The sequence below is a fragment of the Pseudorasbora parva genome, chromosome 18 (assembly GCF_024679245.1).
Source record: "Pseudorasbora parva isolate DD20220531a chromosome 18, ASM2467924v1, whole genome shotgun sequence".
Classification (NCBI taxonomy): domain Eukaryota; kingdom Metazoa; phylum Chordata; class Actinopteri; order Cypriniformes; family Gobionidae; genus Pseudorasbora; species Pseudorasbora parva.
In genome coordinates this window covers 15,199,093-15,216,576 of record NC_090189.1, presented here as the reverse complement: position 1 = coordinate 15,216,576, position 17,484 = coordinate 15,199,093, and the positions used below count along the sequence as shown (strand labels likewise).

General features: G+C 42.1%; 1 protein-coding gene across 1 annotated transcript in view; it reads right to left on the bottom strand.

Moving 5' to 3' along the window:
- Positions 1 to 17,484, bottom strand: part of LOC137047120 (macrophage mannose receptor 1-like) — a 62,153-nt gene that overhangs the window by 30,119 nt on the left and 14,550 nt on the right. The window contains exons 4-7 of the mRNA XM_067424683.1: positions 14,114 to 14,299; positions 13,346 to 13,732; positions 12,857 to 13,231; positions 12,178 to 12,546 (exon numbers count right to left, since the gene is read on the bottom strand). Coding sequence (XP_067280784.1) covers positions 12,178 to 12,546; positions 12,857 to 13,231; positions 13,346 to 13,732; positions 14,114 to 14,299 — 1,317 coding nt within the window. The remainder of the gene's footprint in view (positions 1 to 12,177; positions 12,547 to 12,856; positions 13,232 to 13,345; positions 13,733 to 14,113; positions 14,300 to 17,484) is intronic.

Here is a 17,484-nt window from a genome sequence, read left to right as displayed (position 1 = left end):
CATTTTAATAATAGTTGTTAATACTGTTATAGTGTTTTGTCAATTACGTCACACTTACTGCTTGTCAACAAATAATATAGAACCAGATTTGATTACATTTTTGGACAATTTATGTCACATGCCTGTCCTGTCTTGTGTACATGTGGGTTTTGTTATTTTGAGCATGTGCTCCTGTCATTGTCTGATCCCTCCTCCCTTGCTATCTAATTAGTGTTTGAATTCTCCCACCTATTCCCTCTTGATTTATTCTCTTAATAAGCTCCTTGTGTCTGTCAGTCTGTGTCGGATCCTTGTGATGTCTATGTCTCCCGTTTCCCCGTGATTTTCCCAGTTGGTAGTGATGGCCAAATGAGGTTTCCTGAACCACTGAGGCTTTCCAGCCAATTGGTTTACCAAAAGGTTAATTTACCCGAAGCCTCATGAAACAGTGCACTCCCTAGTGACACCTGCTTTGCAAAGCAATGTATCGCACACAAATCTATTCATCCTGAACAACCAAATTGTCATAGTGTTGGCACACCCTTTTTTATTGCCTGTGTATTAAATAAAGTATTTTACTCTGCTTGTATTAACCTATGCACACACAACTCACACAAACACACACCTTTGTGTTCAACTATTCAGTAGTTCTTTGGGTTAGTGATGACAGTGAATGCCGAGAATGATTGTAAATAAATTATTGTGAGTGCAATGCTGATTGGGAGTGCAATAGTGCGGTGCTTATGGGAATTGTGGAACAGCAAACTGCAACAGGGATTGGAAAAGCTTTCCCTAATACAGTCTAGTCTTATAATAATAATAATAATAATAATAATAATAATAATTATAATTATAATTATAATAATATTATCACAATTCACCAGTGTGAGTGCCCATGATCACCACCAGAGGGCACATCACCCCGGACTGTCACTCCATCACAAACTACATTACCCATAATCCTTTGCCTAGGACTCATTAGCACTCACTGTTTACACCTGTGTCTCATCACCTCATTACCTCTGCCTATAGCTGTGTCTCATTTCGTTAAACTTCGAAGGCTGCATCCTCCGGAGGACATGTCCTGTGTAGGATGCCTTTTACGGAGTGTCCTCAATCAGAATTAAACGAGATGTCCTGCTTAGGACACACAGGCAGGAAGTATCACGTTGCTATGCCAATAAGTTCAACCTCGTTGCGCTCTCACTCCAGTTATATGAATGAAAATTATTTATAACTTGAAAATCACTATGAAATGTTTCTTGTCTTGACAGCAATGTACTGTTCTAAACTGTTAAAATGCACTAAACAGTTGCAATCCTGTTTACCAAAACCATCAGTTTGATGTAATAGAGCTTAAAAATTACACAAAAAAAAGCTTGAACTACTTATTTTAAACACCACACCTACGCTCGCATGTATATCTGGCAGTGGTGCCGTTTTGTCATATAATATAAAAAAAAAATGACGGTTGTTAACGGAGATGCAAAGAATTGTGGGTTATCTCCAGCCGTGAAGGATACACCTCATGCACACTCCGAATTCCTGTGAAAGAAGGACGCATTCGAAGGTCGCATTTGGAGATTCCTACTCACTTTTTTGAAATGAGACGGCCTTATGATGTATGCACCCTTCGAATGCGACCTCCGGAGGACGCAGCCTTCTGAAAGGAGACACAGCTTATATATACCTATATATACCTATACCTGCCTATATATACCTTCTGTTTTGTTTGCCTTTTCGGACTGCTTGACTGTGTATGACCTTTTGCGTGTTTTATGGACTACGACTGTGGTTTACCCTTTAATAAATACTGCATTTGGATCTTCAACCCAACCTTCTGTCTCAGAGCAGTTCATTACAGAAGACTTCACCAACATGGATTCAGCAGTATGTCGCGTTCGTCTATGCCAGGGAACTCACTCACTCGAGGACCACATCATAGACTTTCTGAACATTGCAAACTTCACCAACCTCCCGGACTTTATGTTGATTGACTTTTTTGCCATGGACTCAACAAACAGTTACAAAGCAAACTCGTCCGTGATGGTCCTCGAGGGTCCCTGAGTGAGTTCCTTGATTATGCCCTTCAGGTAAGCGGCTCTGCTTTCACAGTGGGGGTCATGGAGGAGGATCGTGACATTTTCACTGCATCTGCCGAGCCTGTGTCCTTGGGCAAGATGGCCGCCGAGCCAGTGTCCTCTGGCAAAATGGCCACCGAACCTGTGTCTTTGGACAAGATGGCCGCTGAGCCTGTGTCCTCAGACAAGAGGCCGTCGAACCGGTGTCATGGGACAAGATGGCCGCCGAGCCGATGTCCTCTGACAAGATGACCACTGAGCCAGTGTCCTCTGACAAAATGGCCACCGAACCTGTGTCTTTGGACAAGATGTCCGCTGAGCCTGTGTCCTCGGACAAGATGGCAGTCGAACCGGTATCATGGGACAAGATGATCGCAGAGCTGGTGTCCTCTGACAAGATGGCCGCTAAACGGCAGACCTTCCAGAGCCTTGTGTCGTCTCAGCAGACCTTCCAGAGCCTCGTGTTGTACCAGCAGGTCTTCCAGAGCCTCGTGCCATCTCAGCAGGCCTTCCAGAGCCTCGTGTTGTCCCAGCAGGTCTTCCAGAGCCTTGTGCCATCTCAGCAGACCTTCCAGAGCCTAGTGTCGATTCAGCAGACCTTCCAGAGCCTCGTGTCGTCTCAGCAGACCTTCCAGAGCCTCGTGTCATCTCAGCAGACCTTCCAGAGCCTTGTGTCGTCTCAGCAGACCTTCCAGAGCCTTGTGTCGTCTCAGCAGACCTTTCAGAGCCTCGTGTCATCCCAGCAGACCATCCAGAGCCTCCAGTCACTGACCAGAGTCCGAAGAGCGCTCCGGCCCGTGTGCCGAGTCCTGATAGGGCTTCGGCCCGTGTGCCGAGTCCAGAGAGGACTCTGGCTGGACCGCCTGCGCTGCTGTGGTGGTCGTCTGCTCCACCGTGGGGGTCTTCAAGACCGTCTGCTCTGCTGTGGTGGTCGTCTGCTCCACCATGCGGGTCTTCAAGACTGCGGGCTCCGCCCTGGTCGCCTGCACCAGTCTGGTCATCTGTGCTGTCTGCGCCACCCTGGTCATCTGCCCGGCCTGCTCCATCCTGGCCTCCTGCTCTGCCTGAATCTCCAGGCTGTCTTCCACTACATAGGCCTGGCCCTCCATCCTGCCCCCGGGTCCGCCTCCACTCCACCTCCCTCCTGGACAATTTTAGGAGCGTCTGGAAGCCACTCCTTTGAGGGGGGCTATGTCACAATTCACCAGTGTGAGTGCCCATGATCACCACCAGAGGGCACTCCACCCCGGACTGTCACTCCATCACAAACTACATTACCCATAATCCTTTGCCTAGGACTCATTAGCACTCACTGTTTACACCTGTGTCTCATCACCTCATTACCTCTGCCTATATATACCTTGTTCACTCAGTCATTCAGGGTGAAGTCTTGTTTAGTTTCACAACTGCATTTTTGAGCGTTTCCCTGGTTTCATGTATCTTGGTCTTTGATTTCTTGCCTTCTCAGTGGATTACCCTTTTGCCTGTTCCTTCTGTTTTGTTTGCCTTTTCGGACTGCTTGCCTGTGTATGACCTTTTGAGTGTTTTATGGACTACGACTTTGGTTTACCCTTTAATAAATACTGCATTTGGATCTTCAACCCAACCTTCTGTCTCAGAGCAGTTTGTTACAAATATCAATAATATATATAATAATAACACTACTACTAATATAGGCTATACATATTATGTACTATATATATACTATATATATATATATTGTGACAAGTGTCCCGAGCGCTCATCAGCGTCGCCCTGGAAACAAGGCAGTCACACCTGCCCTCGCTCATCACGGGCTGAGCTGTCACACCTGCGGATCATCAGCGGGCGGCTACATAGAGCCGACAAACGACCAGAGAGGTGAGAGATGTCTCCAGAAGACTCAGCTAACTGTTGTCTCCGTTTACCCCCTAGAAAGCAGCGTGTGACGGCCAGCCCCCACCACGGAAGAAGGAGCAAGGACCCACATCACCGCGAGCACTAAAAAGGGAGAGAGAGAGAGAGAGAGAGAGAGAGAGAAACACGCCGAGCACCGCGCACTCTTCACGCCGCACTTTCACTTTCATTATCCCTGTCACAAATAAAATCCACCCTTTTGGGAATTCACCTGCCATCCTGTGTCGTGTGCTTCTTCACCCCATTACAATATATATATATATATATATATATATATATATATATATATATATATATATATATATATATATATATATATATATAATTACATATTATAGGTATTACAACTAGATATAGGCTAATTTATTCTAATAATCTACTGAACTATGTATAATATATAATACAAGCTATGATATATAATGATATCGCTACTACGTAAAACCAACCCCTCAACACCAATGCAAATGCCTACTGCAAACCCCACAAGAGGTGCAAGGTTTCGAACCACTTTTATCCGGAAGCAATACTCAGAATGAAGCAATGACGAATTCAACAGAAAACGAGGCCTCGTTTGTCATCGTCACGTAATTTTCACGGAAATTATACAAGCCTCGAATCGGGGCTTCATCTGGAACGCCCCTTTTTTCTCTACACAAGCTCCGGAGCCTCGCTTTAGATGTTCTTGGGTTTTAATTTGAGTTTTATGTTGTAAATAAATCACCTTTCTTACTGCACTTGAGTCCTCGCACCATTTTCTCCTTTGTTTGTGCCGTGACATAAGGATCCGACCATACTAGGAGGACTCAGCAGCAGGGACGTGCACAGGGGGGTTGCTCAGGTTGCCCGGGCAACTGCCCATATGCCCTTCTCGACTCACGTTGCCCTTCCGAGGTGGAAAAAAATAATAAAAAAATCGTACAATGGATGCAGAATTTCACGTAGGCCTAGATACAAAAAAAAAAAAAAAAAAAAATTTTTTCGCAAAGCCTCATTCACTTCCATATTCGGGTACCCGTCCGAAAGTGAAAGTCAAGCAATTGCTTGGGGCCCCGAGCTGGCCTAGGGCCTCAAGACAACGACAGGTTAAGAATAAAATGCAACGACAAACTGCTCGAGAGCCCCTTTCATAGTCAATGCAGTAAAGTGCAATGACACTGTTATCGGAATCCCCCTCAAGGGGGCCCTCTCAGTCGTCGCTGACAGCAGCCACCCAACCACGCGATCTCTGCTGCCGGCAAATACAAAACCTCCTCATGAAGCGGAATTATGCTTTAGGAATCCAGAAAAGAAAAAATAGAAAAAACAAGATAGTGGTAAGTGATAAATTACACTATATAAAATAACTCTATTTGTACAAAAATGGTGTAATTTTGCAGCAGGTAGGCTAGCAAAAATATGTTTATGTTAGCTAACGTTACCTGCCTGATGCTAAATGCTGCTTGTAACGAACAGTGCAACTTTTTTTTCAAACGGACGGACTATGGTTACATTGTAATATGTTTTTTAACAGGATAAGGAAGACGCAGATCTGTTCCAGAATAACTGTTTATCGTATTTAATGACCTAAAATTGCTATAGCTTTGTAATAGGTTTTAATGAAAGTGACATAGCATGCTATAGGCTACTAACTATTTTTATGATATGCATAAATAACCTGGAATAGTTAATATAGCATTAACTATTATTATAAATATTATTTAACCAGAAAGAGGCAGAGGAACATGAATTTTTCCCCCATAACTTATCCTAATGTCCTAGTGTCGGGATATACTAAACAGTTTATACAAATATGATGTTATTTTTATAAGTTACCAATGGATCTTGAACAGTTACTTTATTCTGTGTGGAAATTTTTACACTGTTGCATTTTGAAGTACAGTATCAGGACAACCCACATGTTTTACTGGTACTGTTTATTAAATATTTAACAAGGTATTAGTTGCTAACAAGATATTAGTTGCATCTGTTGCAACTTTATAATAGCCTAACCATCCAGATAATATTTATAGACAGTTTATTTGGTCTGTCTATCTATGTAATGTTTATAGATGTTTTAAAAATGGTTTCTTAAAATTTTACAATTTTTTTTAATCATTAACTGTTTATCTGTAGAAGGTTAGCCATGTCCATTTTGCTTGGGGCCCCCAAAATCCTTCTAACCGCCCTGGCTGAGCCTGCATGAGCGGCACTAGAAGGAGATTGTCGCGGTTGTCGGGTGAGACTTAACGTTGTCGGAAAGGTATAACAAACGGACGATCATAAACTGTTGATGGCAGTTAAATTAATATTGTCTTTTTTTATTAGACTATTGATATTGACTGGTTTGAGTTCTTTATTGGTATAGGCAAGGGAAATGGCCTCAAACGCACCATAATGCAGGAAATCACATCTACGAAATAAAAAAAATTCTTGGGGGAAAAAACCCCAGACCCCACTACAAAAAAATAGCCCCACCTATTATATTTTTCCTGAGCAGAACATAAATACTACTAGGGGGCATTGAAATAATAATGATAATGGCAATAACAATAATGGGGGGGGGGGGGGGGGGGGCTTTTTTAGGTCAGAGCAACTGCCCCTCAAAAATCCTGTGCACGTCCCTGCTCAGCAGGAGGTGTTTTTATTTGTTTTATTATTATGGATCTTAACAGACATTTACAGGTGATGCGGCAGGTAAACTTTAAGTACATCCGTCAAAAGGGGGTGATTGTAAAAGAGTTTGCTTGCCAATTCTTCAAAGATAAATCTGTACATAAATGAGAGTTTGTGGACCGGCTGGACTTCAGTCCCCTTAGGACCAGCGTCCGGATAGCTCTGGTGGTCCCTGTTCCGGTGGTCCCTGTTCCAGTGGTCTCAAGACGGAGGAGGAGAAGAAAGGCTCCCTCCATGACTGTTCCGGTGGTCCCAGTTCCGGTGGATCGTGTTAAGGTGGTCCGAGTTCCGGTGGTCCCAGTGCTGGTGGATCGTGTTCCGGTGGATCGTGTTCCGGTGGTCCCAGTGCTAGTGGATCGTTTTCCGGTGGATTGTGTTCTGGTAGTCCCAGTGCCGGTGGTCCCAGTACCGGTGAATCATGTTACGGTGGTCCCAGTGCCTGTGGATTGTGTTCCGGTGGATCGTGTTCCGGTGGTCTCAGTGCCGGTGGATCATGTTCTGGTGGTCCCAGTGCTGGTGGTCCCAGTACCGGTAGATCGTGTTCTGGTGGTCCCAGTGCCGGTGGATCGTGTTACGGATGTCCCTGTGCTGGTGGATCGGGTTCCGGTGGTCCCAGTGCCGGTGGATCGGGTTCCGGTGGTCCCAGTGCCAGTTGATTGGGTTCCTGTGGATCATGTTCTGGTGGTCCCAGTGCCGGTGGTCACAGTTCCGGTGATCCCTGTGCCAGTGGTCCCTGCACCGGTGGTCCGAGTTCCGGTGGTCCCAGTGCCGGTGGATTGTGTTACGGTGGACTCTGTGCCGGTGGATTCTGTTCCGATGGACACTGCTAGACCGGAGAAGCCCTGTTCTGCCCACGCCACCCTGGCGCCCTGCTCTGCCCACACCACCCTGGCGCCCTGCTCTGCTTACGCCGTCGAGGCCCCCTGCTCTGTCTGCACCACCCTGGCACCCTGCTCTGCCTGTGCCGTCGAGGCGCCCTGATCTGCCCACGCCGCCCTGGCCGTCTGGACTCGGTGGACCATCCTGGCCGCTTGAACTTTGTGGGTCACCATGGCCTCATGAATTTGTTTTCTTCATTCTTCCCTTGTTGACTGTTCCTTTCTTGTCTGTTTCCCCTGTCCCTCCCGTCCCGCCCTGGTCTCTCCCTCCCGTCACGCCCTTGGTCTCTCCCTCCCTCCCGTCCCGCCCTGCCCTGGTCTCTCCCTCCCGTCCCGCCCTGGTCTCTCCCTCCCGTCCCGCCCTGGTCTCTCCCTCCCATCCCACCCTGGTCTCTCCCTCCCGTCCCACCCTGGTCTCTCCTTCCCATCCCTCCCTGGTCTGTCCCTCCCGTTCCGCCTTGGTCTGTACCTCCCGTCCCGCCTTGGTCCGTTCTTCCTGTCCCTCCCTGGTCTGTCCATCCCGTCCCTAGAGGTGCATCTGGTAGCTGCTCATTAAGGAGGGGGTAGTGTCACATGCCTGTCCTGTCTTGTGTGCACATGTGGGTTTTGTTATTTTGAGCATGTGCTCCTGTCATTGTCTGATCCCTCCCCCCTTGTTATCTGATTAGTGTTGGAATTCTCCCACCTATTCCCTCTTGATTTCTTCCCTTTATAAGCTCCTTGTGCTCGTCAGTCTGTGTCGGTTGCGTCCGTTACTGTAAACCTTTATTTCTGCGTGATGCTACAGTGACACGGACACACACCAATAGGTGTCAGTAAGTGAGTGTAACACTGACTGGCCAGCACAAGATTCTCAATAATATTTCACAAATAATTTTATCAAATGATGTTTAATAATGTTGTGCACATTAAGAGTGATGTAATAAATCATATGTTTGACAGCATACATTTTTTTTATGCCAATGGAACCTGACACAATCCATTGACACATCACACATTTTAGTGACACATGCCACTATCCACTGACACATGCCAGTTGGCCTGCATGTGTCACTAAAACTCTCTTTATGTTGTAGCACCTCCAGTAGTGACACCTGCAGCTGTCTGCCTGAGTATAATGTAGATTATAAAACCAGGGTTGCCAACTCTCACGCATCTGGCGTGATACTCACGCTTTCAGGCTCTGTCTCACGCTCTCACTCCGCCCAACTCAATCTCACGCCAAATTGCCAAACCTGCTTTTGATATTAAACAAAGCTATAAGCTTTAATTTTTTTAAATGTATTTTAATGAAATTCAAACAATAAATAGCGTTTTGGCGCTAATGTGGCATAATGTTAAAGCCAGCGTTGAAAAGCGGAGTTGCATGCTCTCGTCTCCCTGCGGTGCGCGCTGGTCACGTGGCCCATGGAGCGCTCAATAAGTCTAGCGCTGTGCCAATGAATTTAAATGGCTTAAGCGGATACACAACAGTTTCACCATACAGATGTTTGCTGCAAGTTTTGGTAAACAGTACAGCATAGTGTTAGTGTTTATTGATTATTAAGTCAGCCATATTTACAGGATCGTTTTATTATGGAGAGTGATAGAGATTCAACATTGTTAACATTAATGTTATTCTTGTATTTAGCCCTCAGGTATTCCTTACTAATAGGTCACACTCATACTCATTAAATTATATTTTTTGAATATTTTGAGGAGATCTTTTGGTACTAAATACTATTTGTGCAACAATTATTGTCAATAAATGACCACTTAAAACATTTTTCTTCTAATATTTGTATTTCTTCTAAAATTTATATTACAATTAGTGTAGTAATTAATATTAAAATAGAGAATTCCAATTCAAAGAGGCAAATTAGAGTCATTTTGTGGCTAAAAAATATTAATGTTTATTTGTAATGCCATTAGGTGCCTTATGGCTCTTTAATAAATATACATGTAATCTAGTTGCTCAAAAATATATTGCAGTCTTTGCATTCTAATAAATATTTAGATATGATGATCAAACACTAGATTTCTTTAAATGTGAAATTTCAAAACTTAAATAACTTCCTAATCTTTTTAATGAATAATGATACTTATATAAGCACTCACAAGTGAATATTAAGGAATGGCACATATAATTTGACCCAAGAAATGTTTAAACTAGTGCTCAAACAAACATATTATTATGTACAGTATATATACTAGATATAAACTGATACTGAATCCCCCCCCCCCCCCCCGGCCCTCAAAAAATCTCACTCCAACCTAAACTTAAAAGTTGGCAACCCTGATAAAACATATGCACATTAGCCTGACGTGGTCATACTCAATTCTAGTCAGAATATGAGTCTGAAACTGCTCCATTGGGACGTGATTATTGGGGCGTGTTTCAACCGAACCAGGAAAGACCTCGATTGGATACAACCAATCAGAGCAACAGAGGTAAAGGACATACACTGTAAAAAAAAAAAAAAAAAAAAAAAAAAAAAATTCAGGTCTCCAATTGAAAATTTTTTAGTGACTAATCACATCTAAAAAAAAATTATTTGGCCAAATTGAATTTCTGTGAATTAAATTGCATCAATTCACAGAAATTCAATTTGGCCAACAGAAAACTTTAGATGTGATCGGTCACTAGAAAATGTTCAATTGGAGACATACATTTTTTTTACAGTGTATGTTGAGCGACTCATAGTAATGGGAAGTTCGGATAATTTTACGGACTCAGACACTTTGAATCTCGTTCAGCAAAATGAACAAATTTTTTTCATGTAATTTCGTTAATTTCACCAGAATATAATTCATATGTCACATGTTAAATTCCCCAACACATCTAGTACTTATACAAACGTTGATCACATTTTAAATAAAAAAAAATAAATTATAAGCTAATGCAGCCAAAGCCAAACTTTAAGAAATAATTAATTAATTGCTTCGCTGGGTCTTCAGGCTATGCAGTCTGTTAGAATCTGAATCCGAGTCGTTCTTTCTTTTGGCCTCTCACATTTAATCATGTCTGTTCCCTGGAAAGATTAGTAACGTTACAGCTCTTCTGTTTCGTGTTTGAGTTATTAGTTCCATCGTCAGTGTCTGATCTGGGCCGTGAAAGCCCAATAAGCAATGCATGCAGTCCGGGAAACAGAATTGATCAGTTCAATTTTCCGGGGGATGGGAGAAACATATATGTCTTGCCACTATTGGGCAAACAGGTCTGATCCTTAATTACTACAATTTGCCTGAATAAATTTGTAAGCTAGATTTATGCCTATTTTTTCACATCTTCGTGGCACACCACAATGATTTCCGTCATCTCATGTGTTAATATTTTTTTAGTGTAACAATTTATGATTTGCAAAAATAACTGTTGCATCTGTGTAGATTACATGAGCAAAGTGTATGCTTTGTGTATGATCTTTGCCGATGTTGTAAAAAAATATTTAAGGATACACAGAGTTTTTACTAACACAATCGTTATTTTTGAGAGAAATAGTAAAGGTGAATGCATATACGAAGAAGTTCTCCGTTTAGGATAAGAACGAATCCAACCCAAGCGCTATTTGGTGACGTGGATGATTCCATTGCGTTATCTGTCAATCATTGTATAAATCCCGCCCTGACAATGTGATTGGTCCAAACAGTTTCTGTTCGGGCATAATGAATCCACAATGGATAGAGTCCAGACCGAATTGCCCGACCTCAAATGTTGTGGGCGGGGCTAAATTCGGCTGGTGTCCAGGCTATATGCACATAGTTAATTTGCTATTTATTTAGGATTTTGTGTCAGAATTACATCAGTATCTGCTCGATTAATCTGTCAGTCACTACTAGAGAGGTCAAAACATGTTAATCGAAACAGTGTCAGTCAGGTGTCATGTCAGTGTAAGTGTGTCATGAAAATGTCAGTGACACATGCCAATGAAAATGCCAATACGCATAGTGACGTGCCATTGGCTCTGTGCGTCAGATGCCACTCAATGTTAATACTACCAGAGATGTTCTGTTTTAGGTCACCATTGGTGTGGTTTTATTTTTTTATTTAAATATTAACATGTTAAGGGTTTTTAGTAATTTTTCAACAATTCATTTCATGATATAATTTGAATCCACATATTTATATGCCTGGTGCCTTTAGCCTAAATATGTTGATCTTTCATGTTGGAGAGAGGTGATGAAAGTCTTTCTCATTCATACCAAATAATGGTATCCAAAAAAAGTGAGGGAACTTACTGCTGTAGCAGAAGAAAGGAAGGCTAGATACACAGACCTCATCTGTCCATCGGCCTGAATATCTGAATGATACTGCAGTGCAGTGCTGATATCCATATTCGTAATATAGATTATTTCCATTATCTGGTTGTGCCTGTGACCCAGAAATTTGTGGTCTCCAGTTCTGATAACTGGTAATCTGATTGTTTGACCAAACCCTGTTTCTATACAGGCCAATCCAGGCTTGTCCACCTGTTATCTCAAGGATCCTCTGGTTCTCAGTCTGATTTCTCACATTGACAAGATCTGTGTAATGATCTCTGCAGTATCTACGAGCATCTGACCAGGTTTTCCCATCATTGATTCTGATGTAACTCTTTGTAGCATTCTCTCTACCTTAGATCCGAAATATGACAAACATAATAACATTAACATAACATCTCTCGCTGACAATATTAAATTTACAGTGTAAATGTAAACATATTAAATGTACTTACCATCATAGCACACAAATGGCAGAGTGTAGTCACATGACATATCATACCATTTTCCATAGTAATCCATGTAAACACACAATTCTTTCCCACCATAGTTGTCTGGTTCATGATACCAGTTCCTGAAATCTCTCTCTCCTTCCTGATAGAAATCATTGTTTTCCAGTGACCATCTCCAGCTGTTCACATCATCATACTGTCCAATCCAGGCTGAACCATTGTAACTCCCATTAACTGTGTTAATCAGACTGTTCATTTCCTCCATGTTATCAATGGTGGCCAGATCAGTGTAATTCTGTCTGCAGTATCTCTGAGCTTCAGTCCAGGTCTTTGACTCATTCACAAAGTGATACTGGTGGGATAATGCTGATTCTGAAAATAGAGGAAACAAATGTTTCAATCAAAAAGTAGGAACCCTTTTTTTCTCTAATGTATGTCATTCCATAACTGCGTAACATTCATTCTCCTATGTGGAAGACAAAAGAAAATATTCGGAGAAATGTTGTGTAAAGTCTTTTTTCATTAAAGTTGTTGGGCACAGAAAATCTTTAGTTACCAATAATCTTCAAAATATCTTCTTTTGTCTTTGGCAGAAGTAATGCATGAAGGTCTGGAATGACATGAGGGTAAATGATGACAGATTATGCATTTTTTGTAAGCTATTATCAATTTATGATCTCACCACTGTGGCAAAAGAAAGGAAATGCAGTATTGCAGTTTTCATCTGTCCATTCCCCAGAGTCACTGAATGAGACTACAGTGCAGGATCCTGCAGTATCTGGCTGTCCTGTGCTCCAGTTACTGAATGAAGAGTTGCTCTGATCTGACCAAGATCTGGTTCTGTACAGTCCAATCCAAACACGGTAATAATAATAATAATAATAATAATAATAATAATAATAATAATAATCCCGTAATAAATACTGGATCTTCTGGTTTTCAATCTCATTCCTGATACTGACGAGGTCTGTGTGATGTTCTCTGCAGTAACTCTGAGCTTCAGTCCAGGTTTTTAACTGGCGAACCCAAACATAAGTAGCACTGGCATTCTTTCTTCCTAAAACATTTAAATACAATAATGAGCATTAGTGACAGCTGATTATTTCAGAATGATTAAACATAATTACTTGTTTTTTCATTAACCTATATACACATTAATGAAACTGCTCACCATCATAGCAGATAAAAGGCTGTGTATCTGAGCATCTGGCTGTAGACCATATCCCTGTAGACATATGCACATACACACACACACTTTGTCCTGCATAATTGCTTGGTCCTGGGTTATTCCAGTTCCTGAAGTCTTTCTCTTCCTCCTTGAAGAAATCACTGTCCTCTAGAGTCCATTTCCAACTGTTCAGATCATCATAGAGTCCAATCCAGGCCAAATCAATGGACTCATCATTCACTGTGTCCAATAACTGAACCGTCTGTTGTTCATTCTCAATGATGGCCAGATCAGTGTATTTGTCTCTACAGTATAGCTGAGCTTCTGCACAAGTCTTGGATTCATTCACAAAGACATACTGAGGGACACACTGCATGAGGGTAAAGAAACCTGATGAAAACACAGTTTAGTTTAGATCACATGATGTTATTTCAGTTTTCTCCCTGTTTACAGTGCCACATTCATTGGGTGACTGGAGACATTTCAATGGCATTGATAATTGATCTTTAATGAAGTAACATTATTGTAAGGTGTCAGTTTAAGGTGCAAATGCATACTTATCTATAAGATATATGCTGATAGTTACACCACTCTCAAAACGTCCTACACATTTAAAAGAACACACGAAAGGCCCAGTATAGTGCATAGTTAGATAAAAAAATTCAAAAGCAAATATTTCTTATTAAAGCATCCAGATATGACATCTTCCCAATTCCCAACGTCGTCGAGGCCTGACAGCTGAAGACCAGATGATGGGGATCGCCGCAGCACCACGCAGGAGGCAAACAAAGCCCCCAGGGCACTTCTGTGGAGACACCGGGGTCTGCGCAGAGGTCCAAGCCCTTCCACGGCCGTAATGAAAGACGGAACAGCGGCGCAGCCGAGACTCAGCAGCCGAGAAGCGAAACATCCCAACATCATGCCGGACGCCGTTGATGCTCGCCCCAGTGAGACCACCTGTGAGCAGCCGACACCCAGAAGAGAGAGCAGCCGCAGCGAGCAACAATAAATGTCCTTCAAACCAGAACCAACCACAACAATTCAAACAAAAACATCAGAGAAGCGGTGGAAAATGGCGAATGGCGAACCATTCTCAACGTCGGCAGCCACTGTCCTCTCTGTCCTCTGGCAGCCACTGTCCTCTCCGTGGCTGCCAGCAATCACCAACAGTCGCAATTGTAGCTCTGACTGTTAGACTAGTCACAAACACAATAAAACAAAATAAAATCTAAATCTAATAGTACAGTTAACATGATTTGTGGGTGGAGAAGCGGCGAACAGACAACGCCAGCATCCTCTCCCCCACGTTGCCTAGCAAAGTATATATAGATAATAATAACACATTTTACTTGTATTGCACTTTAAATTTGTAACAAATCTTAAAGTGCTACAGTTAAGATCATTTAAAAATGGGAAAATACAAATAGATTTAATAGCTAAAAGACATAAGCTCTCCCAAAAAGAAAAGTTTTAAATCCTTTTTTAAAAGTCTCAAGAGCTTGAGGTGCCCTCAGATGGTCGGGAAAGCCTGATCACCCATAGTGCTGAGCTTAGTCTTGGGAAGATGAAGGAGGTTTGAATTTGTTGAACAAAGTGATTGAGCTGTAGTTGAAGGTGTGAGTGGTTCTTTCAGATAGGAGGGGGCATTTCCATAGATGCACTGGTGGATTAAAAGGGATACCTTATATTCAATCCTGGTGGAAACAGGAAGCCGGTGAAGTGAATGGAGAATGGGTGTGATGTGATCGAATTTTCAAACTTTCAACAATAATAAACAGAAGTACACAGAGTGTCACATGTCTGCCTTGTCTTATGTAGCACATGTTGTGTTTTTTGTTATTTTCTGAGCATGTGTTTATTTTATTATGTTTGGTGTGAGCACATGGCTTTCCATGTGTTCCTTGTCATATGCTCTCCTGTCTATTGTCTTGACCCCATCCCTCTTGTTATGTAATTATTGGTTTATAATCACATAGTATATTATATTATATTTTTAGCAATATTTTTAACAAAAGTATCCTTCCTTTTTCTCTCAGTATATCTCTTCAGTATATACAATATTGATATTCAAGCCTTTTTAAAATAATATAGCTACTCCCGCACTATTGTTTGTACCATGACTCAATACCAAATTTCCCTGCCACCATCTTTTCCACTCAATTTCATCTTCATCATTAGTATAAGTCTCTTGTAGAAACAAAAAATTAACCCGATTTATATTTTAAAACTCTGAAACTACTGCTAATCTACCCCTATCTCTTTCTCCATTTATATTTAAAAAACCAACTTTTAAGTTCTGCATCAAGAGGTTAAAATATAAAGGGGACAGAGACAGAAGGAAAAAAGGCAACACATCATAAGAGTCACCCAGTGCGTTTTAACCATTACTTTTTAAAAATAGATGGCCCGTTACTTTTCCTCAGCTTCGTAACAAGTTTCTTTAATCTAAACCTCTTCTGTTTGCTCAGTGCATCACTGTTACGTAAATTACTGTACGCTGCAGTGCTTTCACTGAAAAAACAAACTTTTCCTCATCTGTAAAAATAAAATAAAAATTCACCTCTACCTATTTACAAAATGTTGTGTCCAAAAAATCTTTAATGTCACTCAAAGAATACAAATCCTCCATATTTCGAGACCCTATCTCAGAAATATCCGAAAGCATATCATCATCTCTTGTTTCTTCCTCTCCAACCACCTCAGGACAACTCAACATCCTATTCATCTCCACATTGACAACTTCATTCATCTGAACATTGAAATTGAACATTGAAACATCATTAAGACATTTCCTTGTTTCTACAATCTATATGTGTCCTACAGCACTACATGACGCACCGTTTCCATCACTTTCTTTTATTTCATTAGGAGTTGTTTGATCTCCATTAGACTCATTTTTATCCTCTGAATCAGCAATAGGATCCACAATAGGATTCGTTTGCTCTTCATTGGATACATTGGCCTCTGCATCAACATGATTCGGTGTAACACTAACACCACTACTGCCAGCCTTATGTGTATATTTAGACCTTTTATGGCCAACATTTCCACATTCAAAACACTTTAGACTGCATGTACTACCATAAACCATATAAGTCTTCTCTTGAAATGAAACTATGAATGACACATCCAATTCAGAATGCTTCAGAAACATTGCCACCTGTCTCCTAAACGACATTACATGGTTTAAGGCCGTATTTTTGTATCTGACTGGAATCGTTTTTAACAGACTAGCAAACTTTCCATACATTAAAAGTGCATGCTCAATTTCACCATCAGGGATGAACAGGGGCACGTTCGAAACGATAACCTTTCGGGTTCGGGGCAAGGGATGACGATTGGCAATGCGTCGCATGAGCTCAAGGCTTTGAAGGAGCGTGGTTCTCACCCTTCTCCAAATACATTTACATCACCAAATAAACGGAATTAATCGCAAGGGAACGGAGCTTGCAGATTCCTGAGACAAGAACAAGGGAGTTTGGTACCCCAGACAACACTGAAATGGTGACAAGCCCATGGAGGATGATGGTAAAGAATTATGAGCGTATTCGGTCCAGGATAGTAGCTCACACCAAGACGAGGGGTTCTGAAATGTAAATGACCGAGACTCTGGTTACCTAATTCAGTTTGCCTGTTAGTTTGAGGGTGGAGGACAGGCTGACTCCAATCTGCCGACAAATTTCCTTCCAAAACTGCAAGGCGAACAGTGGACCTCTGTCAGAGACAACATCAGAGGGTAGACCATGCAACCTGAAAACATTGTTGCTAACCACCTGCGCAGGAGATCTGCCACCTGCGCACTCCTTAGCAGAAAGGAGCTTAGGAAGAGTGACAAAATGGGCAGCCTTAGAAAAGCGGTCGACGATCGTAAGAATTACCGCGTTCCCATTAGATGGAGGGAGCCCCACCACAAAATCCAAAGTAATATGAGACCAAGGACGAGATGCAATAGGAAGGGGTCTAAGCAGACCAGAGGGAGGAGTATTACTCGACTTGGTCCCAGTGGAGTACTGCCTGACAAGCAGAATCTGGAACAAGGAGTGTGTGACGAGGAACAGCGACACCAGCGAGTGCTCCCTTAACCACTGATTCAACTCCCAAGACAGTAGCTCCAACCATACAGATATTAAGTAAAGTCGTCT